Here is a 23,970-nt window from a genome sequence, read left to right as displayed (position 1 = left end):
TTTCTGTCTATTGTTGTTTTTTGCCTAATTTTATTTGCTCAGTTTCAATAACTATGTACACTATGGTATCTAGCAGCTATTGGTACACTAAGTACTTTTCCCTCTATTTGTTCAACCTTTTGTTGTGGTTTCCAATAACTCTTTGACAATTAGTTTCATAGAAAGAAAAAATGAGCCATCACAAAACCAGCAGAATGTTCACTGAGTGAGGAGAGCTGCACAGTGCAGTAACAAATATCCAAGATCTCCCATGTTTTTCATGTAAACTGAAACTTGATTTATGCTTGCACTCTTCTACACAAACCCTTATCTAGAGAAAATCCATTTCCAGCCAAAAGCACAGAATAAAGTTTGGAATACGATGATCTACAAATTTCTCTCTCTTTGAAACAGGTTTCATGTTCAGCCTTACACCTCAACACGGATTTATGTCATCCCTCTGTACTTGCCCTGTAAGTGTGATTCTATATTAAAGATTTGTCTGTATGATTTCACTGTTAGCGTTTTTTGGAGAGCATCATCTGGTATGTCCTTGTTACTGGATACCCCCAGATTTAATTCATCTGATCTGTCATATGGATTTATTTTTTTTAATGATACAGTTACACTAATCCAATGGCTAACCATTTCCAGAAGGAACTGTTCTCTTGTGCCAAGACTCACACCTGCCTAACCCTCAGAGCTCTAAAGTGTGAGAAGACCACTCATTTTCCTTCTGAGTTTCTCCTGAACTGTGTCCACATGCAGTCACTGTGCTGATGGGGGTAAGCAAGGGTAGGACAGCTCTCTCCAGAGGCAGCCAGCAGGCAGCACAGAGCCCACGCCTTGCACAATTCCAGAGACAGCCATTCACCTCAGTACAGAGCAAGCCATTGCTCCACTGAACATGCAAGGCACTTTGAATGACTGATTTAGGTGAGCTATTTAACCCAGATAAAGATGACCCAAATCCCACCCTAGAAACTAAAAGTAATCCTAAGGACATCATGCAATTTGCATTTATTTAGTCCACTTCAGTATCTGACCAGCTATAATGACACAGCTGCTTGTTAAACTTGGTAAGTCAGCACTAATATGCTTAAATGTAGGCAAAACAGGGATCACCACTCACATGAAACTAACAAAAATATAAAAATAGCACCATTTTCATGTGTGTATGATGGCAGTATTCACCACAATATATTTAATATTGAATTACAAGCATCAAGCTCTGGAAAAGACACCAACTATTACACTTTAATTGTTTTAAAGGTACTATTTTAGTGTCATGTTTCATAGGAAAGCTATACTGCTCTATTATTCATCTGACATTTAAAGCTTTTTTATATTCTTTCCCAGGAATATAAAGAGTTAAATCACAAAAGACAAGTTTTAAAAGGACTTTATTAAATCTGACAACTGACTAACTGGACTTCGTGCAATTAATAAGAAAATCTGGTAACTGAGCAACAAAGGACAGTTCACTGATAGCACTTTTTTATTTCTGCAGTTTTACATATCTTCAGTTCTGCAAATACAACATTTGAGTAAGACATTACTCGTTCTAGTTTTCACCCACGCTTCATGAGGCTGCTGCAGTGTGGAAAATGTCACACTGCTTCCCCTGGTAGAAGAGCCACAGAAATGACTGGGACACACAAAATTAGTCCTGCCCATACACTTGGCTGAAAACATTTGCGTAGGACTGACTGGGTGTTTCACTGTTTTACACCTTTTTCACTTACTATTTCAATTGATATACAAATATAGTAGAAACTTTTATATACACAATCAGATTCATTATTGTGGGATCCAATTTTAAAAAATTAGTAAGAGAAAACAGTAAACTTTGTAGAGATCTCTTCTGATGCTCTGCAGAGGAGCTCATAGGTCATGACTTGCATATTGGGTTTTAAACTTACACTTCAGACATATAAAAATGATTTTGATACTTTCTCTGTTGCAAATTCAAATATGTCCTTTATTTTTGAAGAGTGTACTATATGCTTTACCCTTGGCCTCAGCAAGAGATCTGTTATGATTGACTTGATGGTTATATTCCTAATAGGGCAAGTCACTGAAAGTACTGTTCATGTTTCCTAGAGAAATTTCATAAAATTCTTCTTGAAATGCAGGATGGGACAGGAGTTTACTGGGATTATATTCATATATTTACTAATCAAGATTAGTTTATTCTCTAAGACTTTGAAAAAGTCTTTTTTCCAGATGAATCCAACTTATCTTGGAGGGTTCATTTTCTCATGAATCAACTACACCAAACATGCTGAAAAGTACAGTATAAACTGGTTTGGTTTGAAATCTCTTCCTCCTGGATGTCAACTGGCATTCCCAGGTTCAGTGCACTCAGTCAGTAACTTGCTCAGTCTGAGTCTTTGTTTTTCCAGAGGGGACACTTCTGCTACTTCCACTCCTGTTCTTGCTGGAAGAGCCATCTCCAAATGGCTCTGAGTCTTTCACTTGGATTTAAGCAAGTCTTCCCATTCAACACTGGACTCGCTATTTTTAGGAATTGCTGGAAAGATTGACTGCATCTTACTTCGGAATTCTTTCATCTGTAAAAGAGATTTAAAAATAAAATCAGTTAACTGCTACTAAGGAACAAATAAAGTAGCACCATGAACCTCACAAAACAATGTGTGTGAGGTAAAGAATAAGTAAAAAGCTTTTAAAATAATAGAAAACTAGGACTTTTCCCCTGATTATGTTCGTTCAATTAACAAAGTGAAAAAAAGCATTAAGGGACCCACAACAATCACCCCTTCTAATGCACCACACTGGGGTGCCTCATTTGGAGTGCTTGCCTGAATGATCCACTGCTGTTACATGAATTATTATAAACACACACACACACACTTTAAATATTTTTGTTTGGAGGAAAATTACCTCCATGGAATGTGCTCCTATTTTGACTGCAGTTCCTTTTTCTACACTTGTAATGGCTAAAAGGTCCAGTAGTCTGTTCAAGGATTTCAAAACAAGGGCTAAAGAAAAATGCTGTTCAGCTCTGACAGCTTAGGTTTATCCCACCATGCAGATAAAGGTGACAAAACAGTCTCATCCAAGTGTATAGAACAGCAGGAAAGAAAACAAGATTCATAACAATATATGGGACAAAGCTTTTCTTTCACTGCTATTAAAATGCTGTGGAAGAGGAAGTATTTCCATATTATACAGATATAGATAAATATAGATATATGATATTTATAATTAATATTTATGCTAAGAACTTTATCACCAATATGTGATTCAATAGTCCTGGAATGCCAGAACCAAACATTCATTTAAATAAAAATCACTTCTATCAGAATATTTAGACTTAGTGAGTTTCTTTCTTCCAGGATTTATACATGTATTTATATATATAATATATTTTTAAAGGATAGACATGGAAAACCAGAACAGTGAAAATCCTGTTACACAAACAGCAGGATGTACAAGGGGAAGTTTTGGACTGCTATTTTTAGGAAGCTCTATGACAGAATCTATGACATTCACACAGAGAAGACAGGATGTGGTATTCAAGCACTGGATGCAATGACCTCTTGAAGAGCAAATGCAGTCTCAGGCAGTATGTCCCACAGAGAGGTTCCAGGAAATCCAGATATTCCAAACAGCTACACAGGCATCTACTCTCATATGCCTACATTTTGTGTGTTATAGGTCACCAGTATTTATACAAATACCTCTGGGTTGTTTTCTCTGCAAGTCCTTCTGTGTATGAATAATTCTGACAAAGAATTGGTACTTCTTTGCAGACATGCTACTGGAATACAATTATTTAAATTACAGCTGATACAAAGAATGAAACCATTCACAAATAAATTACCAGTCCTTTAGTAAGACAGTAGCTAGCTATGATGGATGAAAGCATTTCTGAACCCTAGTTTTTATGTAATAATGCCTGGGTACTGCTAATCAAATAAAAATATATGTTATATAAAGTAGGAGGAAAATTCAGAGCCAAATTATCCTTTTTGCTTTTTCCTGATTTTGTTCCTAAGTAAAACTAATTCTATATTTCATTCTGATCAGATAGTTGTTTTGATTAATTATTCCTTCTTGGTTTTTAAAAATCTTGGCCATCATCCACAATTGTTCCTAAACTAACATTTTTGCTTCTCATTTAAAACTGAGAAGCTCTCATAGACAGCTAATGTTTCCAAGAATAATAAACACCAGTATCAGAGCTGACGTAGAGGAACAGCCCAAATTACATTAAACAATTGCTGCCAATTCAATACAAGTATTTACAGTAGGAAATGTTTTAGGAGCTTTGGCTTAGCTGTTTTTTCCACTCCTATGTAATTAAGTTATCCCAGTTTGCTGATGGGTGGAAAACATTCAATTTACTTAACATTTTTTGCTTCCTAAAGAGTTATTCAACTCTTCTACTCTTTCATCTCACTCTAAGTATTATCTAGGTGTTTGGAACACAGGAATGGTCAAATATCAAACTGATGTAAAATGCTGTAGCTCTGTTGATATAACCATAATAAAACATTCAGTACCAGCCAATGATCTGGTGCCGTGTGGATTTTCTGGCTGCTTCTAAACTCAGACTTAAATTTCTCTTAGTGATAAATTTAAATGATGCAGTCATAAGCTCTAGAACACACCTCTGTTACCACACTGAAGATGCACAAAACCAAAGGGAAACTAAAAGTAATCGTATAAAGCCTCCAAAAAAGAAGATGATGGGTGGAGCAACTCAGAAATCTGCAGTGATTCCACTCTGACAACCACCTCATAATTATTAACAAGCCAAACCCTAACTCTTGAATGCAAAAAGCAGTCTTGTCTGGGAAATAAAACACTACAACTTCGTTCTGAAAGAAAAAAAGTACTTATTTAGACAGCACTGAAACACTGCTAGCAGCTGCAGATTTAAGAATATTAGATAGATTTCTGTCCCCTCAAAACATTAATTTATGTTCTGCAGGTAAAAGCAACTAATTTCCTGGAAAAGCAATTTTTCCTTAACATGTGGATCAGATCTGAAATATTCAATCTTTCTTTTGCTTTTAAGACTCCCTGAGAAATTTCCTCAGCCTTGTCTTCTCAGACTTTGATGCTTATTTGTAAAACCACTTTGAAAGTGATGCCAGACTCAGCGTCTCATCTGCCACTCCCTCTCCCACCTGCCCTTTTCCACAAGCCCACTCTGCACAAAACCAGATTTTCATTGTGATTCGCAACTTTGACCGTGTTTATGTTTTTCCACAGGTTTTCCTCTTTTGTGATTCCTGGACATTGATCTATTTCAATACATCACAATGCCAAGCTGATCACAACTGTACACTGTATTCTCAGGGTAACACTTGAGGCTGTCAGTTCTTTAGGAAGGACATAATCTGCAGTGACTGGCCTGGGCCTCATTAACACCTGACTTCACAGTATGTCTAAAACGGGGCCAATTTCTTCCTGGTACAAATGTCACAGCTACTAACTCTTACTAGAAGTTTTCATTTTCATAGCCCTTATAAAAGATACTGCAACTGACTGTTTCTCTCCACAACAGTTTTTAAGTTCTCACTAGTAAGACATTAAGCAACTTAATTAGTACCAGTCACAGACTCCTATTTCCCCCCTCTCATCCCAGCCAGAAAGTGCAGTGCAAGGTTTCACTAGTGCTTTGATCTGGACCTCGAAGGTAGCTTCTCCTTTCCTTCCTCTTCCACTAATAACATCAGCTTCTGAGTTTCCTCCTTCATTTCCACACTTGTGCTTGGTGCTCTCCCAAATGCACTTCCAAATCCCAGTCACTGTCTTCCCTGAACTCAGCATTCCCCTAAAACTCACTTATCTTAAACCATGGAGAAAGCTTTCAAAGAGAACTATTCTCTGATGTCACAGAACTGGTGGATACCTACATATATAACCATGAAAATCACATCCCTAAGTTCCTGTCCCTTCTCTCCCACTGACAACGTGTGCCTGCTTACAAACCATTCTAATACCCCATTTTAGGTTGTAACTTCTTAATGGTCAAACTTTATGATCTTAGAGGTCTTTTCCAGTCTTAATGATTCTGATTCTTTCAGTCAGAGACATGGAATTCAGTCTTCTGGGCCTTGACTGATCAAATTCTATTTAACATATTTTTATAATTAGGACTAAATTTGGCCTCCAGAGTACCTCACATTGGCTTCCAGGTTGTTCTTGCTTGCATTTAGTTGACACTGTCACACTAGGCCAATTGCAACTTGAAAGCATCCTTGCACTGAAAGTAAAATTTGTCCACTAAACATTCAAGTTAATCCTTCAACAAACTGGGCTTACCAGTGCCCAGTCCTCTGGCAGTGTGGTGAGCTTCTTGTGAAGATGATTAATCAACTTAATGTTCTATTAATACTGAACACTTGAGGTGTGAGAATTAGGACTTTGTCTTTACTTGCGTCAACTCCTGGGACAAACACACTTCTTGATGAGGAAAATGCTGCAATTAGGAATCTGTCCTGCCTTTTCTTTTCAGCAAACATGCAACACAAGTGGTCTCTTCTCCTCTCTCCTCCCTTCCCGGAAATCTCCTGTATTTCCTCCAGATTCCACAATACTCACGTCAGTGGTGTCAAATCAAAAGGCTTTAATTACATTACAAGAGCTAATGTGCTACATACTAAGAACTGGAATGTTTTGCACAACTCACTGCAATGGCTGTCTCTTTATTATGGTCAGCCACACTGGCACTGGGGTACTCAGTTCAACTGTGATAATGTCTTCAATTAATAGTACAGTAAACAAAAGCTGAATGTATTTTACCTCTTCCTGCTGCCTTCAGTACCATAGGCCACTCTCAACTGCTGCTCCTGAACCTACTGGTACATGAACAATTTGTAACACATTTCTTAACATTCCAGCATGCTCCATTCCTGCAGGCGACTCTCTGAAGTGAATTTCACTCAAGTGAATTTATTTTTTTTGTCACAGATATTACAGAGCTTAACGCTGTTTTTTCTCACCAAATAAATTACAGTAACTGTTCTACCTCTGTCAGGCTCCTTTCTAAAAGGGTATCATCTACCTTACTGCATTAAATAATCTGTAATAGCTACAGATCACTGTTATTTTCTTATCTTAACCTAATGATCCTGCTTCAGATGGCAAAAATATGGGGACCTAAAAGCATCTTCCATTTAATAATCTCTTTTTAATGTACATCGTTGACAGAATGTCACACAAAAATTGGGATAGCACTATTACTGAGAGCACTTACATGGCCGTTCATATTAAAATGAATGGAAGAGGGGCTAAAAGAGTCTATTTGATTCCTAGAATGAAAGTTTTAGGAAGAAATGTTCTCTTTAACGTCTGACATTCATAATAGGCCAACGCAGATTCCAGGAATTATTAGTTTCCTATTTTAGTACTCGTATCAGTAAGAAGTGCTTACATTAGCTTCCAAGAGAAATGAGGTTAGATGCCCTGAACTGGAATATCAAGTGGCAGCAGAATGCAGCATGTTCATGCCCTCAGTTCTCCTCAGCCACCATCCATTTCACAAGGCACGAAGATGAGGCAGGCTGCCCTGGATTTAAAAGCATCAGTGAGGATTGCTCTTGCCACCTTTTCCCAAATCTTAAAATGATTGCGGTTGCCCTTGTTAGCAAATGATTACCAAGGGCCACAGACAGAAATAGCAAGTTATTTGTAGAAAATGACAAGTGCTGAGCCCTTGCAGGACTGGAGGAGCAGAGCAGCCAGCTTGGTGGCTCAAGGTGATTGTCCCTCTCTCAGTGTAAAATGGGGCACTCACTGAGGGTCACTCTGTGCCAGCTCTGGAATAACATGGAAAATAGAGCTCTGGTTCACATTCTTACATCTTGCACTTTGCTGGAAAAAGCATTATGAATGTCTGGATCATGCAGAACTACAAGTCTATGAAAATGGCCCTGAGACTGTCAATCCCAGCAGTAAACAACCTAATATTTTCTATGTACTTCCATGGTACCCTGTTCAGCACCTATTTGCTAATTCCAGCATTTCAGGCCTACTCAGAGAAAAGCAGCAGCAGAATTGTGTTAAACCATCCAGAGAAGTCAGGAGTTCATACTGGCTCCATCTCATGGAGGCTTACACACATGCCTAACCTTGTGCAGTGCTGAGCACCCTCTGTGAAATCACAGAGCTATTTACAGTGCTCAAAATTAAACAAACACATTCTCCCACAAATTTATCTCTATAAATCCTGTGTAAGTGGGTAAAACATATCATGTGCTTTTTAAAAGAAAAACAACATGAAAAGAACCTAAGTGAACTTTACAGGGAGAGGGGGAGAGGACCATCATTGTTTAGAGCAAAGCAGCCACAATTCCCAAACAATTTTCAGTGTGTAGTAGCCTCCCACAGCTACTGCACGTTCTGTCTTGAATTACTGGTGAACTACAGAGAACGGTCAAGTCACAGGGGTCAGGCTGCCTCTTTTCCAATTATTGGGTCACATGAAGAGATAAAACACATGAAGTACTTTTCTCACATTACTTTTCCATGAGTGCAGAAGACATGTTGCTCATTCATAAATGGGAAGAGAGCTGATCTCCATCACAAACATGTTTTACTAGCCTCACTTTGGTTTCATTTCTGTGCAAATGTGACTTAGATCCCAAAGTGGGAAGAAGATGCTATTCCAGTAAAAAAGCCTAAAGAAAGTAAAACTGTTCTGGGTTAAGGCTAGATTATTTTGAATTTAAGAATTAAAAAAAAAAAAAAAGGACATGGTTAGCTAATTATGTTCAGTTTTTTTATTCACAGAGACAGCAACTTTGTAAACTGGATTCTGAAAAAATGAAGGCATTTCCTTAGGTCCAGAAATACAGGAGTGCTCTTTTCACTTTTATACATTCCTGTGTTGATATTTCTGAAATAAATGTGATGAACTTATATTTTTGTAGTATGTGGTACCTTAAAGTAAAGGCCTTTGTGCTATGCAGAAAAATGGAGTGTGGCTGTAACTGAAGAATATGCCATTTACTTCTGCGGAATCTTACTTTCAAATCTGGATGCCTGGAAAGGGCATCACATTATTAATCTATTATGGTGTTATTAGTCATTGCCCCCTAGCCACCCTGGGCAATTTGAAAAATTAGGCTTGAAATAATTTTAAATTTAAAGATAGTTAAATATCCAAATTTATAAAGCTAGATGGTTAAAGGACCCAAAATCTCAGGATGAATGCCTCAACCCTGTAAACTCTTCTGTACTGTAATCTGGATTTCTGAATTAAATTCAAAAATACAGATTGTCTGCTGAGCAACCTGAGTAATTTTTTTTCCTTGATATGTCCAGGAATGCTATTATAATATAATTATATACCATCCACAAGTGAGATTCAAGGCAGGGGAAAGGGCCAGCAAAAATCCTGAAGTCTTCAGTGAGGTTTCAACTTCGTTGCCTCGAAGGGGGCTGAGTTCCCTGCAGGAAGCTGTCAGAGGCAGTGTGGCACACACAGGCAGGCAGGGACAGCCAGATGCCCCCAGGCAAGCAGGGCTCTCAGCCCACAGCCATGGCCATGGCCACACTTTAACACACAGGATGACGCCATGGAACAAGATGTAGCACGAGTAACTCCCAGCTGTCAGAGAAGCCTGGATTCAGACTCTGCATGTGCACGCTCAGTTTGCAGCGACACGAGGCCGAGACAGGGACCACCCCTCTCACGCACGAAGGGTGGCACAGAGGCATTTCAGACCTCAGGCTTCCCAACAGGCTGGCCACAGCCAACAGCTGCGAGTCACTCCCGGGACACAACAGTGAAACTCCTCCAGACAGCTGCAGTCACAGCCTTCCCATTTCTGAAATACTCTCTTACAGCTGGCCCTATTCATAAAGCAGACTGTAGCTTTCCCGTACAAAAATTATGATCTTAATCCTTGAATAAGCATTCTGCCTTATCAAGTAAACAGTGAAGTTCACTGGTTTCATTTTTTTTTTCCTTCTTGAATAAAGTATTAGCAGTACATACGTGTGGAGGCCAGTCCTCTCCAAACCAATTAGGCAATATAAGCAGCAGAGAAAAATGCAGTACAAACAGGAGGAGGAAGTGCTAACTTGTACTAGTACTCCATCTTCTTTCTAAGAGTTTAAGTTTAAATTAGCATTGAGGAAATAAAGGAGCATTAAAAAATGGCAGATTTGATTCATATAGAAATACATGATCATGAAATATCAAGGAAAAGTAAGTTTCTATTATGCTATCAGACACAAGCATGACAAGGAATAGAAATTTCATCAATAATATTTTTGTGAGGATTAAGTACAACGATAATTAAAAACTTAAAATATTTAGGAATTACTCTAGGATGACTCTAATTATTTTAGGAGGTATGATGGTTTTATAACAACATTTACTCATTTATGAAAGTAAGAATTTCAGCCACTGCAATATGCCTACACTGGGATTTATAAATCTTAGTACAATTTACAGATGCCATATATGAAGACTATGTCTCCATGCTCTCATCTTCTGTTTTACATTAATCCATCCATAAAGCCAATACTCCTTTGTATTTATACTGTGCCTATGACTATAGTTGCACAAAATTATAACAAATATCTCTCAACATAAGCAGGGGGGGTTTTATTTTTATGCTCAAAACGGTGATTCAGAGGTTAGATTTTTAATGAAGAAAAGCAGTTCACTTAGGAAATGTTCTTTCCATCAAAGCCACAACAAGCATATATTCTCTGCATTGCTTTTAATTGTTTTAGATGTCTCTTTATGGCCATGCAATTGTTTTAGACTCTTAATATTTTAAAGGTTAAGATCAATGAAAAACAGGATATTTCATTAGGAGACACCATAAAAGTGATAAACTAATATTTTCTAAGTATATTAGTCACAAATTGCTAAGCAATTCTTCTAACTATTTTTCCAGCTTTCCACAGAACAGCAACAATCAGAATCTCACAAACCTACATATGAATCATCCCAGCCCTTTTCCTATGGGACAGAGAATGCTTTTATTTTTGAGGAAATGAAAGCTAATTTATTGAGGACATAAAGAAGAAGAGGGCTTTTAAAGCATGATTTATCTTGTTTGTTAATTGTTGTACACTTCAGTCTACAAAGGCTTAGGGCATTGTTCTGCTTTTAAAAGAAGGTTCATAATTGCTGGCAGCTTAAAAAAAATAAAGAAAAAAGAACATCAGACATTAGTAGGTATGTTTTAGTATCTGCCAAGTACTTTGTAGCTGTGAGTTTAATTTAAAAGAAAGGTTTACAACTCCAAAGTTAACTTCTAAAAAGTTCTAGAAAAGGTCTAGAAAATTGTCACCTGCGGTAGGTGACCCTGCCTTGGCAGAAGGATTGGACTACATGATCTCCAGTGGTCCCTTCCAACCCTAGTTATCCTGTGATTCTATGACACTAAATTTTTTCCCAGTAATAAAAAACATGTGGTGAATCATAACACTAGCAGAATAGGCAAATAAAATTTAAAAAGTTTAATTTTTGGAAACTTCAATGAAAATACTTGTTTAGTTCAACTGTAACAACAGTGGGTTTAAGATATTTTGAATATTTTACTTTTAAAAATTTTTACTGAGTAAAATGCCATTTATTCTTTAACTGAAAATTTTAAATTTCATTGAACAGCTCTTATGCAGAATTTTGAAATAAGATGTTTCAACTACTAATTTTAAAATAAACCGGAAATCATAAATTGGTCAAACCAAACCTTTTCTACAAAATTTCTTTCAATACTTCTGTGTTTTGCATCAGCAAACAGCCATCCCACTGCATCAGGAGTGGTCACCCATATGGTTGGACATTGCAAGCTCAAAACCAGTAAGGTAATGCCATGGAAGATAATACCATGATGTGGAAGTTGTTAAATAGCAAATAAACTTGTTGAAAATAATGGTGCCATTTTATTTCAAGCCAGACTTATTTAAAGCTTGTGTTTAACACAGCACGTGTCTTTCCACAGGGTAAGGTGCCTCAGAGAGGAAGGCTGCAGGTACATCTGGATGAGTCCCAGATTCAGATCGGGAGTGCTCTTTGGAAGCCAATCTCCCAGTTGTCCATGCTCCCTGGGCATGAGTCTGTAACTACTGCACAGTCTCAAAATGCATGAGCAGCAGTTCCTCAGGGTGACACAAATCTGAAGAAGCACTCTAGCAGTGCACATAACACAGTCCAACTGCCAACAGGCATTCAAGCCATGGGGCAAGGCCAGTGTCAGTATAAAGTTTGAAAATTCCTGGAATGGTTGTAGATATCAGGTCCTCAGCCTGCTAATGTTTCACTGCCCTAGTGCTGCTGGTCAATAATACTCATTAATATAGAGAGAGTTTTTATGCTCAGAGATAATCAAAGGTGGTACAAATTTAAATATTTTCCCGAGTGACTGCAGGAAGCAAGTTTAAAAAGTCTGATTATCACTGACATCTGATTATTTTCTCCAAGAATTACAATATAAAAGTATATAAGAACCATCTCCTAGGTTCTAAAGAAAGATTTCTTTTATGCTACTGAAAAATATAACTTAAACCATTATCCAACTAAGTCCTCATTGAACCATCACTTCTTCATTTCAGAAAAGGAGTTGAGTGGAATTTAGTAGCATTTATTACTTAGCAGCCTGTCACCAGATTACAGCAGTGGTAACTGCAATCAGAGAACGTTAACAACCTAACCTGAGACAGCGTAAAATCTTTTCTATTCCTTACCAAGACATAAAGATCAGCCACTTACTCTCAACCCCTGGCTTACGCTGGCATAAAAGCAGCGGACTGTAAAGCTATAGGGAACCACCTTTAACAATAAAGCCATTTAAGAACTGGAAGCAGGCATTGGCACAGCACTGTTTTAAGAACTAATGAACCACAAAAATTAAATAAAAATCTAGAATGGCCAAATTTGGTGCATCATCTCAGTGCCTGGAAGGAATCTTAACAAGAACTTGTTTCTAAGGCAAGCACAGGCTGTCTCAGAAGGTGTGAGGATGAAACATCCTGAACTGTGGTTTCAGTTTCCTTCCACAACACAAAACTGTTGAGCAATCGACCAACTAACACAGATTAATTACAACGGATCAAGAAACCATCACTCCACTTTGCTCTTTCATCTCTGATTTTGGAAGTGATGAGAAGATAATTTAAACAGCCACAAAGCTCAGGATAATACATACTTTATCAATGACTCACAGTGCCATCAATAATTCACGCTCACAGGAAACATGTATCCCACCGTGAGAAGCATTTTGGCAGCGACGGCCAGCGAGGCCGCTCCGCTGGGCGCAGCACGGCGGGGCAGCGCGGCACGGCTTGCCTAAAGCCCGCCTGGCTGCGGGACAGCGCCGCAGTCCCGGGATCAGGGATGAGCCAGGCCCTCGGCGCGCCCGCTGCAGTTCCGGCCGGCGCCACCGGGTGTCGCTGCGGGGCAGCGGCGGCGCCCCGGCCGCGCCCGGCCCCGGGGGAGCCGCCGGGAGCGGGGCAGGAACGCAAACCCCAGAACCCAAGCGGGATTGGGCGGCAGCAGCGGCCGCCTGGCTCAGTTCTACCCTTCAGGTGTGCGGGAGAGGCCCTGCCGGGCCGGGCTGCTCACCAGGCATTCCCGGCCGTGGCACAAGGATCAGGGCCGCCCAGGGACACCGACTGCACATCCCACTGCCTTCGCGGCGGGGCCCGGCTGCCGTGGGCAGCGTTCAAAGCGCACAAAGCACCGAGCACACCCTGCACTGCACTGCTCCAAGCTCAGTGCCCAGCTCTGTTCCTTCTCCAGCCCAGCCAGGCCTGCCCCGGTGTGCTGCGGGCTGGCCAGGACGGGAACTGCCCCACTGCCTCCCTGGCCACACCAGTCCCGCATCAAGATCTGCTGGCTCTGTTACTCCTTTTGGTGTGGCTTCTGCCAACCCATCACATCCCATTTTCCACTGAGGCTTCTCGTACTTTACTCTTTCAGATGACTCAAGCCATTAAACACTTAACAATTCAGTCCTACTTGGAACTCCCCTTCAAACCCCACAAGTGAAAGTCAAGTCCTTTATTGACCAAGATCCCACCTACAGTCACAGGCACTGAGCTGGCAAAGGACTTGAGAGAGCGCTGGAGCAGAGGTACTCCTACATGCAAATGAAGCATCCTTCTTGTTTGCTAAATCGAACACCTGCACTGCCTAGAATCAGAATTTTACTATGCTTCACAATTTAATACTGAGAAACAATAGTAGTACCATCTTTCTCCTTTATGTATGCTTTGCTGAATATATAAATATTTGCCATATAAGGTAAAAGAAGTCTATTCATTCCTAGTCCTAAAGAGGATGCAAACAGCTCTCCCAAACTTCTAGCTGCCTGGGACTCTAAGTCACGGCTCATTACTAGGGCCAAACAAAAATGCTCACATGAACTTTAGTGTTCACCCTCAACATTGTGAAATACTGGAACATAATCAATTTACTGAAGATTGCTGGAGGTGGTATCCTGGGATGTACAAATGCCTCCTGAGCTTCTCTGCCTTGATGTGACATGTCAAGGAGCACCATTCTAATGCACAGGATACTCAAACTTCTGTCCCTTGCCGCTTCTAGAAAGCAAGCTGGCTTCCTTTCAGTTTTTCTTACATCCTCTGTGCCCTGATGCAAAAAATAGAACTTGGACAAATAAATGCATTGCTCTAAAAATAGGATTCAGGGGGATAGCCTTCAGTTTGATAAGCAAAGTTAGCAGCTACTATTTTAGCCTCTAAATTAGAACACTGGCTCTTCTGTGAGGTATCTGAAACATCTGTGCAAATAAACATAAAGCAGGACAAAACTGTTCCTCCCCCTAAACTGTCTCCTCCCACAGCATGCCATTTTTTGCAGATGTGAGAACACCTTCCCTGTTTGCACACATTCTGGTTAGTCATTCTACAAGTGGTAAATGAAGGTGTAATTCTTAGGCTGAGGTAGTATAGAGATGCCATCCCAAGATGCATTACCCAAGGAAAAACATGGAGTTGGGGGGATCACACTTGCTACTCACACTGTGCACGCCCAGAGCCTTCCAGATGGCAAAACTCAGCAATCCAACTCCACACCACGCATAGAGTGAGCCCCACCCCAGGGCTCGTAAGGCCAGAGAGGAACCACTCTCTGGTAGTGCTGCTGTGGCAGTAATCCCCTAGAACCAAAGATAAAAAGTTCATGACAAAGTGAACAATAATTGGAAAAAACATTAAAAACTAAGAAAGTTGGTGATTTAGATTTTTTCCTGACCTGCCAGTTGAGCTAGTGTGGCCACAGAAAATTTTATGGCTGCCAACACACCTCAAGAGCCAAGAAAGGGACTAGATGAAGTGCCTTCCTACCAGGAACAGATTTCACAGTTGCCAGTGCCAGCTGGGGATGACTTTCACTGCCCAGAGTCAGTGGTTCCATGGGCACAAGAATCCAACACTCAGTTATCTCACCAGTCAAAATACAAATCTGAATCTAAACCAGTCACGAGCCTTTATGCCAGTGACATCTGAACATAATCACTGCATGTCATTGATTTTGGTACTTTTTCGTGGGGGGGCACCTGATGGCCCATAGATCTTCATCTGCACTTCTGGAACCTGCAAGAACATGAGCAGTTTTCATCTGCACACAGAAAGGGTATTGCAGTGACCCAGGGACTAATTTAAGAGTGCTACAGCTTTTTTCCCCTCTGAAGGATCACTGTTCAGTTGCTCACATGCAAATACAGATTTCAGATGGTAATTGTTAAAGATTGGCATTTATGGTCCTTACACAACTCAACAGTTCTACTTAACTGGGTATCTTGGAAAAAAAACAACCAAGCTCTGGGGCAACATAAATGAGATTGCACACATAAAATCACAAAAAATTATTTCATTTATAATCTAAAATACTGAAAAGCAAAATTAACTTTTGGAAGGATCAAAAAAACTTTTCTCCAAAACATGCCAAATAACATCTTTTTTTCTCATCACAAAAAGTGGGGGGGAAATATTTTGTATTCTTGCTTTAAAAAAGCTTTAAATTTTTGACTTCTTTTTAAATGCTTCTCTTTCTTCTTTGAAACAATTAAATATACTTAATGTCTACCACTATGGTCAGTCAAATAGCACCAGTAGTTTTTCCTCCTCTTGGCTTTGTATTTATTGAAATGTTAAAATGATCCTTAGACAGTCCTCAGCATTGACACTCCCCCCCCTTGGGATTCAGCTGTAGGCACAGCTACCCAAGGACAAACATGCACTTGGAAAGGGCACAAGCAAAATGTATCTTCACCCTTATTTATTCCAATTTGGACATCCCAAAGTGGAAGCTGTTAACAAAAACAATGCTCTGTAAGCAAATACACACAAACAGCAGAGATCTCTAGTCATGCTGTAATATCAGTTTCTATTATCTCCTTACCACAGATAATGAACTATTATAACTCTTTCAGTAGAGACTGCTCTGAGTATTGAAATGCTGATTATTTTTGACATATTTCCTGCTTCCATAGTCTAACCATATATAACAACACTGAGAAAAAATGGTCCCATTTGTAAGATGGGAAATGAATGGACAAAAATATCCTCTACACAGAATCTTTAAATAGGAGTCATTATCTGTGAAAACTGCTGGCAAAAAAACCCAACCAACTACTATTTAAATGCTTGATTGTCCCAGAAAAATAGTGGTAAATGGAAACAACTGATCTGGTTTTACTGACTGCAGTCAAACAGGGTTCAGTCACAGGCTGATTCCTCAGGGTACTTAAGTACACAGGTAAGGGTTTCTGTAAACAGGACAGTTGGTTAAATGATTCTCAGATATGGTGTTCAGAGCATCAAGAAAGCTGATTAATGAAATGCTAAAAAATTTCAAAGGACAATGGTAGCATGGAACAAAAAGATGACACCAACAAAAAAAAAATTAAGAGAATTGAATTTATTCACTAACCTGTTATTCTATGTTCAAATTCTTTTCTCATCACTACTCTTATGTATTTTTTAAGAAAACATTCTTTAATTTTAAAAATGAGATTTTAAACAATACTGAGTCATTCCAAAAACAGGCCAGAAAAAAACCAGGGCAGAATGAACAGATTTGTTTTCCAAATATATGCTGCTTTTTTCATTTTGTTGGTTGCTGTTGTTTTGTTTTCCTCTGGAACATATAAACAGGAAGTGGGAGAAGGAAAAAAAATCATTGCTTTTTTATTCAGACAGGCCTTGATTGTGTAACTGCCCCTTTGTGTGCAGAGTGTGTCTAAAAGGAAGCAGTGCCTAAAATAAAGTGTGTTCAAGTGTTTTGGTTGATTGTATTCAGTGTGTTCACTCTTTTGTGTGACCTAATCCATTGTGAAATTAAACACCTGGATAAATGCTGGTAAAACTGGACACTTCTCAAAATTAAGTGCTGCAGCTGAACATTTAAGTTTTACAAAAAAACCCCATCAATTAACCAGGATCATATCACCATCCCAATAGCACATGTATTGATGTCTTCACTAGAACAGGAATAAAATGCCAGAAACTGAGGGCTGGTAGAATTAATTCTTTCAACACCAGTGCTGGCTGATGTTGGCTTAAAGTACCTGTCAAACTATGGCCTCACCTTAACATGGATAAAAATCATATTTAGGCATTGAACATCTAAAAAAGGTGAAATCTTTTGTAGTTATTATACCTAATGCATTATTAAAAGTTACTTAAATTTATAGTTACTTACTGCAAGTAAGAATGCTAAGGCAAAACCTCATTGGTACCTTGGGGAGCTTCTACAGAGAGTTAAGCAATTCCCAAAGTCTAGTCTTTCCTTTTTAAAACTGCTTACTGACCTTAACCTTGTTTACCTTAACAAAAAAGTATCTTTCTACACTCTGGAGTACTGAAGTCAAGAAGCCCAGGATATCACAGATTTTTCTAGCAAACGGTTGTAATTCTTTTGCACAAATAGCAGCAGATACAGTTTTCAGCAAAGATCAAAATTATATATATCACTTGATGACATTTCTAGCATATATATTCTCAGATGTCAATGCAATGTCATTCTTGATAAATTTCACACTGATAATAGGACAATTCAGACACCCAGGAATATATGAAAGCTGGAAAAAATGCAGTGCTCAAGAGAAAGGAAGTTTAAAAAAAGGATGGCAAAAAAGGAGACAATTTCCTTATTGCAATGTATTTCCACAGCTTGTGAAATAAATTCTCATGAAGCTTTCTATTTTGTCTATTTCAAAAAAGAAATTCATGCTTATTGTTTCTGTAAAGGCAATGAATGAGTCACAACACAGCAGCCTACAGAGGAAAGTAGGAAAGCAAATGAAGGATCTCATGCCCTTTGACCAGAAAGGGAGCTTATGAGTGATCAGAAATTAAGGTTCTGATATAAAGTACAATGAAATAATTTTTTTCTCTTGATATGCATTGAATTAATTTGATATGTTATTGAATCATCATTTTTAAAATAAACAAAATTGATCAGTTCTTAATTCCCTAAGAACATCTGTAATACATGTTACATTTTAAGAGCTTCGTGGAGATGAGACTGATCAATTTTAAGGGCCTATTTTTATGCTTTTGGAAATAACAAAGCATTAGTGAGGAAAAAAGTATCCTTCAATTAAACATGCTGTGTTTCAAATTAATACAACAACACGGTGTAATTGCTAGCTCTGCTTTGCAGTTCTTTGCTTCAGAATGCACAAGTGGATCCAGTTAGAAATTGCCTGAGCTCAGATTTATTTTGTCCATGAGATCTCCTAATCCCAGAGTACTCGTTCTCATGCTTCCCCTAACACAGTGAGATGGGAGTGGAGAGTTTTAATTTTGACTAAATGATCCCACTTACATATTCCACAGCTTACAGACTTCTACCTCCTCATTCCCATCCTTACTGCAGTCACCTTGCTTCCAGACTCGCTGCAGCACTCTGAGACTGCATGGTGAACTGGATCCCTGAGGTGATGCAGGCTCATGTCTAAAGTGTGCTCACATCACAGAATTAAGAGAGATCAGTAACTGTATTTCACTAATCAGAAGTATGATTCCAGGAAACAGTGTAAGCATTATGTATTTCAGCTAATCTCAAGTACTGAAGTATTTAGCAGGGCCTACTCTGAATAGATTTTTAAATTAATCCTACACCTGTACTGAATTCAATTAAATCTAGTGCTTTTATCATTAACTCTGCCAAGTTCCACGTATATCAGCATGTCTATAAAGCATTCAATGCATTCTTATTTCCTGCATTATCACTACTGGAAAACTTAAAAGATCTTAAAAGTTTAAAAGAACAAACCTTACTGAACCAGTCTGGGTTCTTCTTTTTTGTCATTGCAAGTGTAGTGCCAAAACCTGCTATCATTCCTGCTGTAGCAACAGTACCTAGAAAAATTCCACCTGTCAAGAAAAGTTGAAGAAATAAAAATCAAGACTTTAAAGAAAAAAAACCAAACAGCCTGTTTAGAAAAGAAAACCTGAAAGTATAAGATCTGATAGCACATGCTGGAGGGAAAGGCCCAGTTGTCTACATTTTTTATGCTAAGTCAGTATGACAAAATAGCAAGACAGAGAATTAGTTCTATGAAACAAGGAATTTTGAAAATAATGTCATGTGTACATATTTTCAAGCCACACACAAAAATTCAAACCCCAGGATGCTTTTTTTGCTGTACTTTGAGATTCCCCTCATTTCATAACCACCCTACTAAAATCTTGTTCTATGGTGATGCCTCACCCTTCCCTAAATGGGAAATGTAATTGGGTTTGTTGCATCATTTGTGATTTCAAATGGCCACCACCAGTTCCTCTGAAGACCATAACATAAGCAACACTTGTTCTTCAGCTTTATATTTTACTACTCTATTTATTTTTTTAATTAAATAACTGAATTATTTTCATTAAAAAAGAAAGATAATTACACTAGCAAAAGCTATCCCAAGAAAGAAAGCATCCCTTGCTTTTCAGTTCTTTCAGTTTCAAAAGTCACTTGAGGTACCTTGATCCTTTCTAGCTCTTGCACCAAAGGCACATGAAGCCACACCTGGCCACTCTTAAGAAAAAGGCTTGTTTTTGAGACTTACTGCACTGTAGAAATCAACCTGATTCATATTAAAACTTAAAAATTTCAGGGGCGTTACATGCTCTTCCTTTGCAGGTATTGATACCCATCCTGTTTCCCCTTTCCTAACACCAGTTAGGTAATTTTAAAACGGTCTGAATGGGAAATAAGCAAAAATACAGTTAAGTTAGGTGTCACTTTTAAAAAAGTTATTGATCTGATTACTGTGATGAGGAAGTTTCCTGTACTCTTGGCAGTGAAATCGGTAAGGTGCCTCTTCTGCTCGGGAGCACAAAGACTTCGCACCTTGACCAAACTATGCGGTCCACTAAGTTTTACATTTCCAGGTCAGGTAACCAACACTTCCCCAGTTACAGACACAATAATTGGCGGCGGTAGGTCCATCCTCTGGAAGGGTTTGCCCAGGATGTCCCGGCCGGCAGGGCTGGGACGGGGCCGCCTGAGCCCGGGCCTCCGCTCCGCCGGGGGGCGCGGGGAGACCGAGCAGACACCGGGAGCAGCCGGAGTTAGGGATAAAAATTACAATATAATATAAACGTAAAGCCGCACAGCGCCGCCAGCCCGCCGTGCGCCCTGCAGCTGTGTGCGGCTGCGGAGACTCCGGCTCTGCCCTGGCCGCGGTTCTCCCGGCTCGGAACACCGGCTCCTTCCCTTAGGGAATCCGCAGCGCTGCCTGGAGCCCGCAGGAGCCGCCTCTTCCCGAGGGCTCCTGCCGCCTCGGGCCCGGCAGCGCCGAGCGCGGACCGCTCAGGGCTGAGCTCCCTCCCGGGCAGGAGGCGGCTGCGCTGGGCGCCCCTCCCGCCCCTCTCAAGGGTGAAGGGTGACCGGCTGAAGGGTGACCGGCGCCGCCGCTGCCAGGGGCGAGGGAAAAGGCGGCCGGCGCTGCAGGGGTGTCCTCGCTATGTCCAGAAGCCGCGGCGAGGCCATTCCCAAACGTCTGGCTTACTCCCCAGGGGCGGGAGAGAGGGACAAGACCTGGGGCTACGGCAAGGGGAGCATGGCTGGGGACGGTCTCGGCCTGCCTGACACGCTGCTGCTCGTCCCTGACCCGTGCAGGGGGAGGAGGAGGAGGAGAGGAAAGAAGAGGAAGGCTGTCTGCACCTTTGATTAAGAAGAGCTTGTCCTGGGATGCCGCAGAGCTCCCAGCCCCCCGGGGCAGGGACAGCCCCCGCCCAGGGTCCGGCGGCGCTGCGGCCACAGCCCCGTCATGGGCGGCCCCGCCGGCAGCCGCCCCCATGGCCCAGGGCACGGCAGGAGGAGGACGAGGAGGCTGCAACCCGGAAGGAAAGGGAGCAGGGCTGGGACACGCAGCCGCCTTCCCTCCTCCTCCTTCCCCTCCGCGGCCGCGCAGCCCGGCGGGACCCAGCGGCAGCGCGGGCGGAGCTGCCGCCCCCTTAGGAGGGGCCTCCGGCTCCGGGGCGTGTTCAGCATCCCGAGAGGCCAAACCGCGCACAGGGAAAATCGGGAAAAGTTATCCAAGGCTCTTTTAAATCAAGTCTTTTGTAGCAGGCGCATAAGGGGTTTGGTTTTGCGGGTATTCTATGTCCTTGGGACAGATCGCGTAGTGCACTTTACGAAATAAAACTGGGAGACATTATTAATTCCGTTCTTCATTTAGTAAGCTGTATCTTGACGAACGGTGTTCATTTAAAGTAGATATTTTCATTCCAAATTGTCATTCTTTCAAGTTATGTAAATAGTTTTTCACACTATGAGAACATACAATCGGAGTTTTTTCATCTCTGCACCACTCTAATTCTCAGCTGCTGATGAATATAAATTGATGTGCTACCTAATTTTATCACTTTATCAAACAGTGTACTAACTTAAGATTCAGTATGAACAGGTAAAGTGAATTTTTAGTTATAACAATTTTTAGTTCAACAGCAAACAATGAATGTAAATAAATCCAAACCAAGCGTTTCTTCCCCAGCTTTGTATCTTCCTTCTTTGTATCTTTTAACATAATTTATAGCATGTATCTAAGGGTCTAATTATAGGGACTGGGTTGCTAGGCAAAAAATGAGTATTTTGGGAAACTTCCTGTTCATGATACTTCTAAATACCAACCCAAAGCTGTTTCCTAATAGTGTACTGTGTAAATTAGAGCAATATTTTACACAGAGAGCCCATCACTAACTCATTTTTTTCTAATCTGGAAAGCAAGCTAATTATTCCTTCTTCTTTTTCCTATGAAAAAAATACCCCAAAATCCTGTGTGTGCTTTGGAATAGAATTGGACTTTGCCACAAATAATAACAAAACATCCTGGAAAAGCTTAGAAAAGAACGTCTTAGAAAAACTGCAGTGTGACAATGTAAAAATAAATTACTTTTTATATAAAGTATTTAAATTTATTAGAATGCATAAAACTAAAACAGGAGCATGCGTGTCATTTTGATTGTAATTGGTGTCAAGATCATCACTGCACCTGATGGAGGAATCCTTGAACTGTGAGAGGATTAGGTTATTGTGTCTTTTGTATTATTTTGTGCCTTTGATGATAACAATCCTGTATTTTCTTCTCAGAATAATTTTTTGAGTTCACATCAATCAAGACAATCAATGGTTTTTTGAAATCACATCAGTCTTTCTTTCCATTTTTTCCAGAACCAGGAAGAAAGAGAAGAGAAAGGTATAATAGTGTTATTTAATCCTGGTTTGAACAATGCCAAGAGTCTATATTTAAGAGAGTCAGATCAGATCTGTCTCTATTAATCATTCAGAGAGACTGAAAGTAGAGCATAAAGACCATAAAATCCACTCTGAATAACTTAAAATTCTTAGTGTTGTAAATTTTACTTGCTTTAAAAAACCCAAGAGATACTCAGCAGAACTGTGTTCATTTAGGTTACAGTATTAATCTCTTCTTGTTGTATAATTGAATATAATGCTTTTTTTTTTTCTTTTTATTGCAAAAAAACTTTGTAAACCAAAAGCAGACAGTGAGAGGGAACCAATGTGTTCCACTTCAAAGGATGTGTAAATCTGCACTTGTGATTCTGATGTTATGGTTAGGAATTTCATATCAATCCCTGGGTTTTAATGAAAAATTGGTAACATGGTGCCTCTCCTATGGGAGTTCATAGTTTTGTACAGTATTGGTGAGGGAGGAGTGTGGAGGGTAAGCAAGAGCACAAGGAAGAAAATAAATTTTAAAATAAAACCAAAGAAACAACTTAGCATAAATATACTCCCTAAGAGATTTTTATAACCCTTGCAAACACGTGGCATTGCTGCCAATAAGCAGCTCTATCAAGAAATAGAACCCCAGTGTGCAAACTTCTTAATGTGATGCTGTGAGATATTTCAGTCCTGGCCTGTGTGTCTGCTGCTCTCCTTCCTCTCTGGTGCAGGGCTGCACAGTGGTACCTGGCCACCTCCACTAACAGTGAGATCCACTTGAGCACCAAGCTTGCAATTTAGGTATTCAGAGGCAAAAAAGCTAGTTGATAAGCTGGCTGGGACTTAATAAAGGCAGTCATTTGTTATGTTCACTAAGTTAGCTGTCTGATTTATATAGGCAAAAGTTTTGAGTGCCACTGCAAAAAATGTTGGCACCTGAGATGCAGAATCCTGTTTGGAGTTTGAAAATCCAATCCAAAAATAGAGGAGATTGATTTGCATACTGGTTAAACTGATGTGTTCAGTAACTGAACTGGATTATGTAAAAGAACTTGGGAAAGAGCCGGACACTGGTTTTGGAAAGAGAGAAAAATGCAGCAGTTGAGCTGCCCTTTGGTTCTCAGGAGAGCTGAGCTTTATTCTCTGCCTGACTCACTGGGGTTATTTCCTCTATTTATGGCAGCTTTGATATTCCTGAAAGCACCATGCAGCATCAGCACTGTGTACAGGCAGGGGCATGAAGAAACCAGTTACATATTTCCAAACAATTTTCGAGTCGATTGGACAAGAAATTAAAGTGCTCTGCAGCTATGATTTGGTTTCTGCAGAAACCTCTG

At 40.0% G+C, this 23,970-nt stretch overlaps 1 protein-coding gene across 1 annotated transcript; it reads right to left on the bottom strand.

The window, feature by feature from the left end:
* Positions 1 to 1,365: 1,365 nt before the first annotated feature.
* TMEM242 (transmembrane protein 242) lies at positions 1,366 to 21,362 on the bottom strand. Its single transcript, XM_071434904.1, has 4 exons — positions 21,110 to 21,362; positions 19,226 to 19,326; positions 14,964 to 15,101; positions 1,366 to 2,552 (listed from the first exon to the last, which is right to left on the bottom strand). The coding sequence occupies exons 1-4, from the start codon at positions 21,243 to 21,245 to the stop codon at positions 2,454 to 2,456; spliced, it is 474 nt and encodes a 157-aa protein (XP_071291005.1). The 5' UTR covers positions 21,246 to 21,362; the 3' UTR covers positions 1,366 to 2,453.
* Between the last annotated feature and the right edge of the window lie 2,608 nt (positions 21,363 to 23,970).

Source organism: Agelaius tricolor, unplaced genomic scaffold (assembly GCF_023055355.1).
Source record: "Agelaius tricolor isolate 1412-34295 unplaced genomic scaffold, bAgeTri1.0.p SCAF_1, whole genome shotgun sequence".
NCBI lineage: Eukaryota > Metazoa > Chordata > Aves > Passeriformes > Icteridae > Agelaius > Agelaius tricolor.
This window is presented reverse-complemented; position numbering and strand designations above follow the sequence as displayed.

What these genes read in the sequence shown, in the direction of transcription:
- TMEM242 (XM_071434904.1), bottom strand. Translation starts at nt 21,245, where the DNA reads ATGGGGGCGGCTGCCGGCGGGGCCGCCCATGACGGGGCTGTGGCCGCA. An exon ending in ACCCAGACTGGTTCAGTAAG is followed by an intron (nt 15,102 to 19,225) that starts GTTTGTTCTTTT and finishes CTTTGGTTCTAG; the next exon opens with GGGATTACTGCCACAGCAGC. An exon ending in AGGCTCTGGGCGTGCACAGT is followed by an intron (nt 2,553 to 14,963) that starts GTGAGTAGCAAG and finishes TCTCTTTTACAG; the next exon opens with ATGAAAGAATTCCGAAGTAA.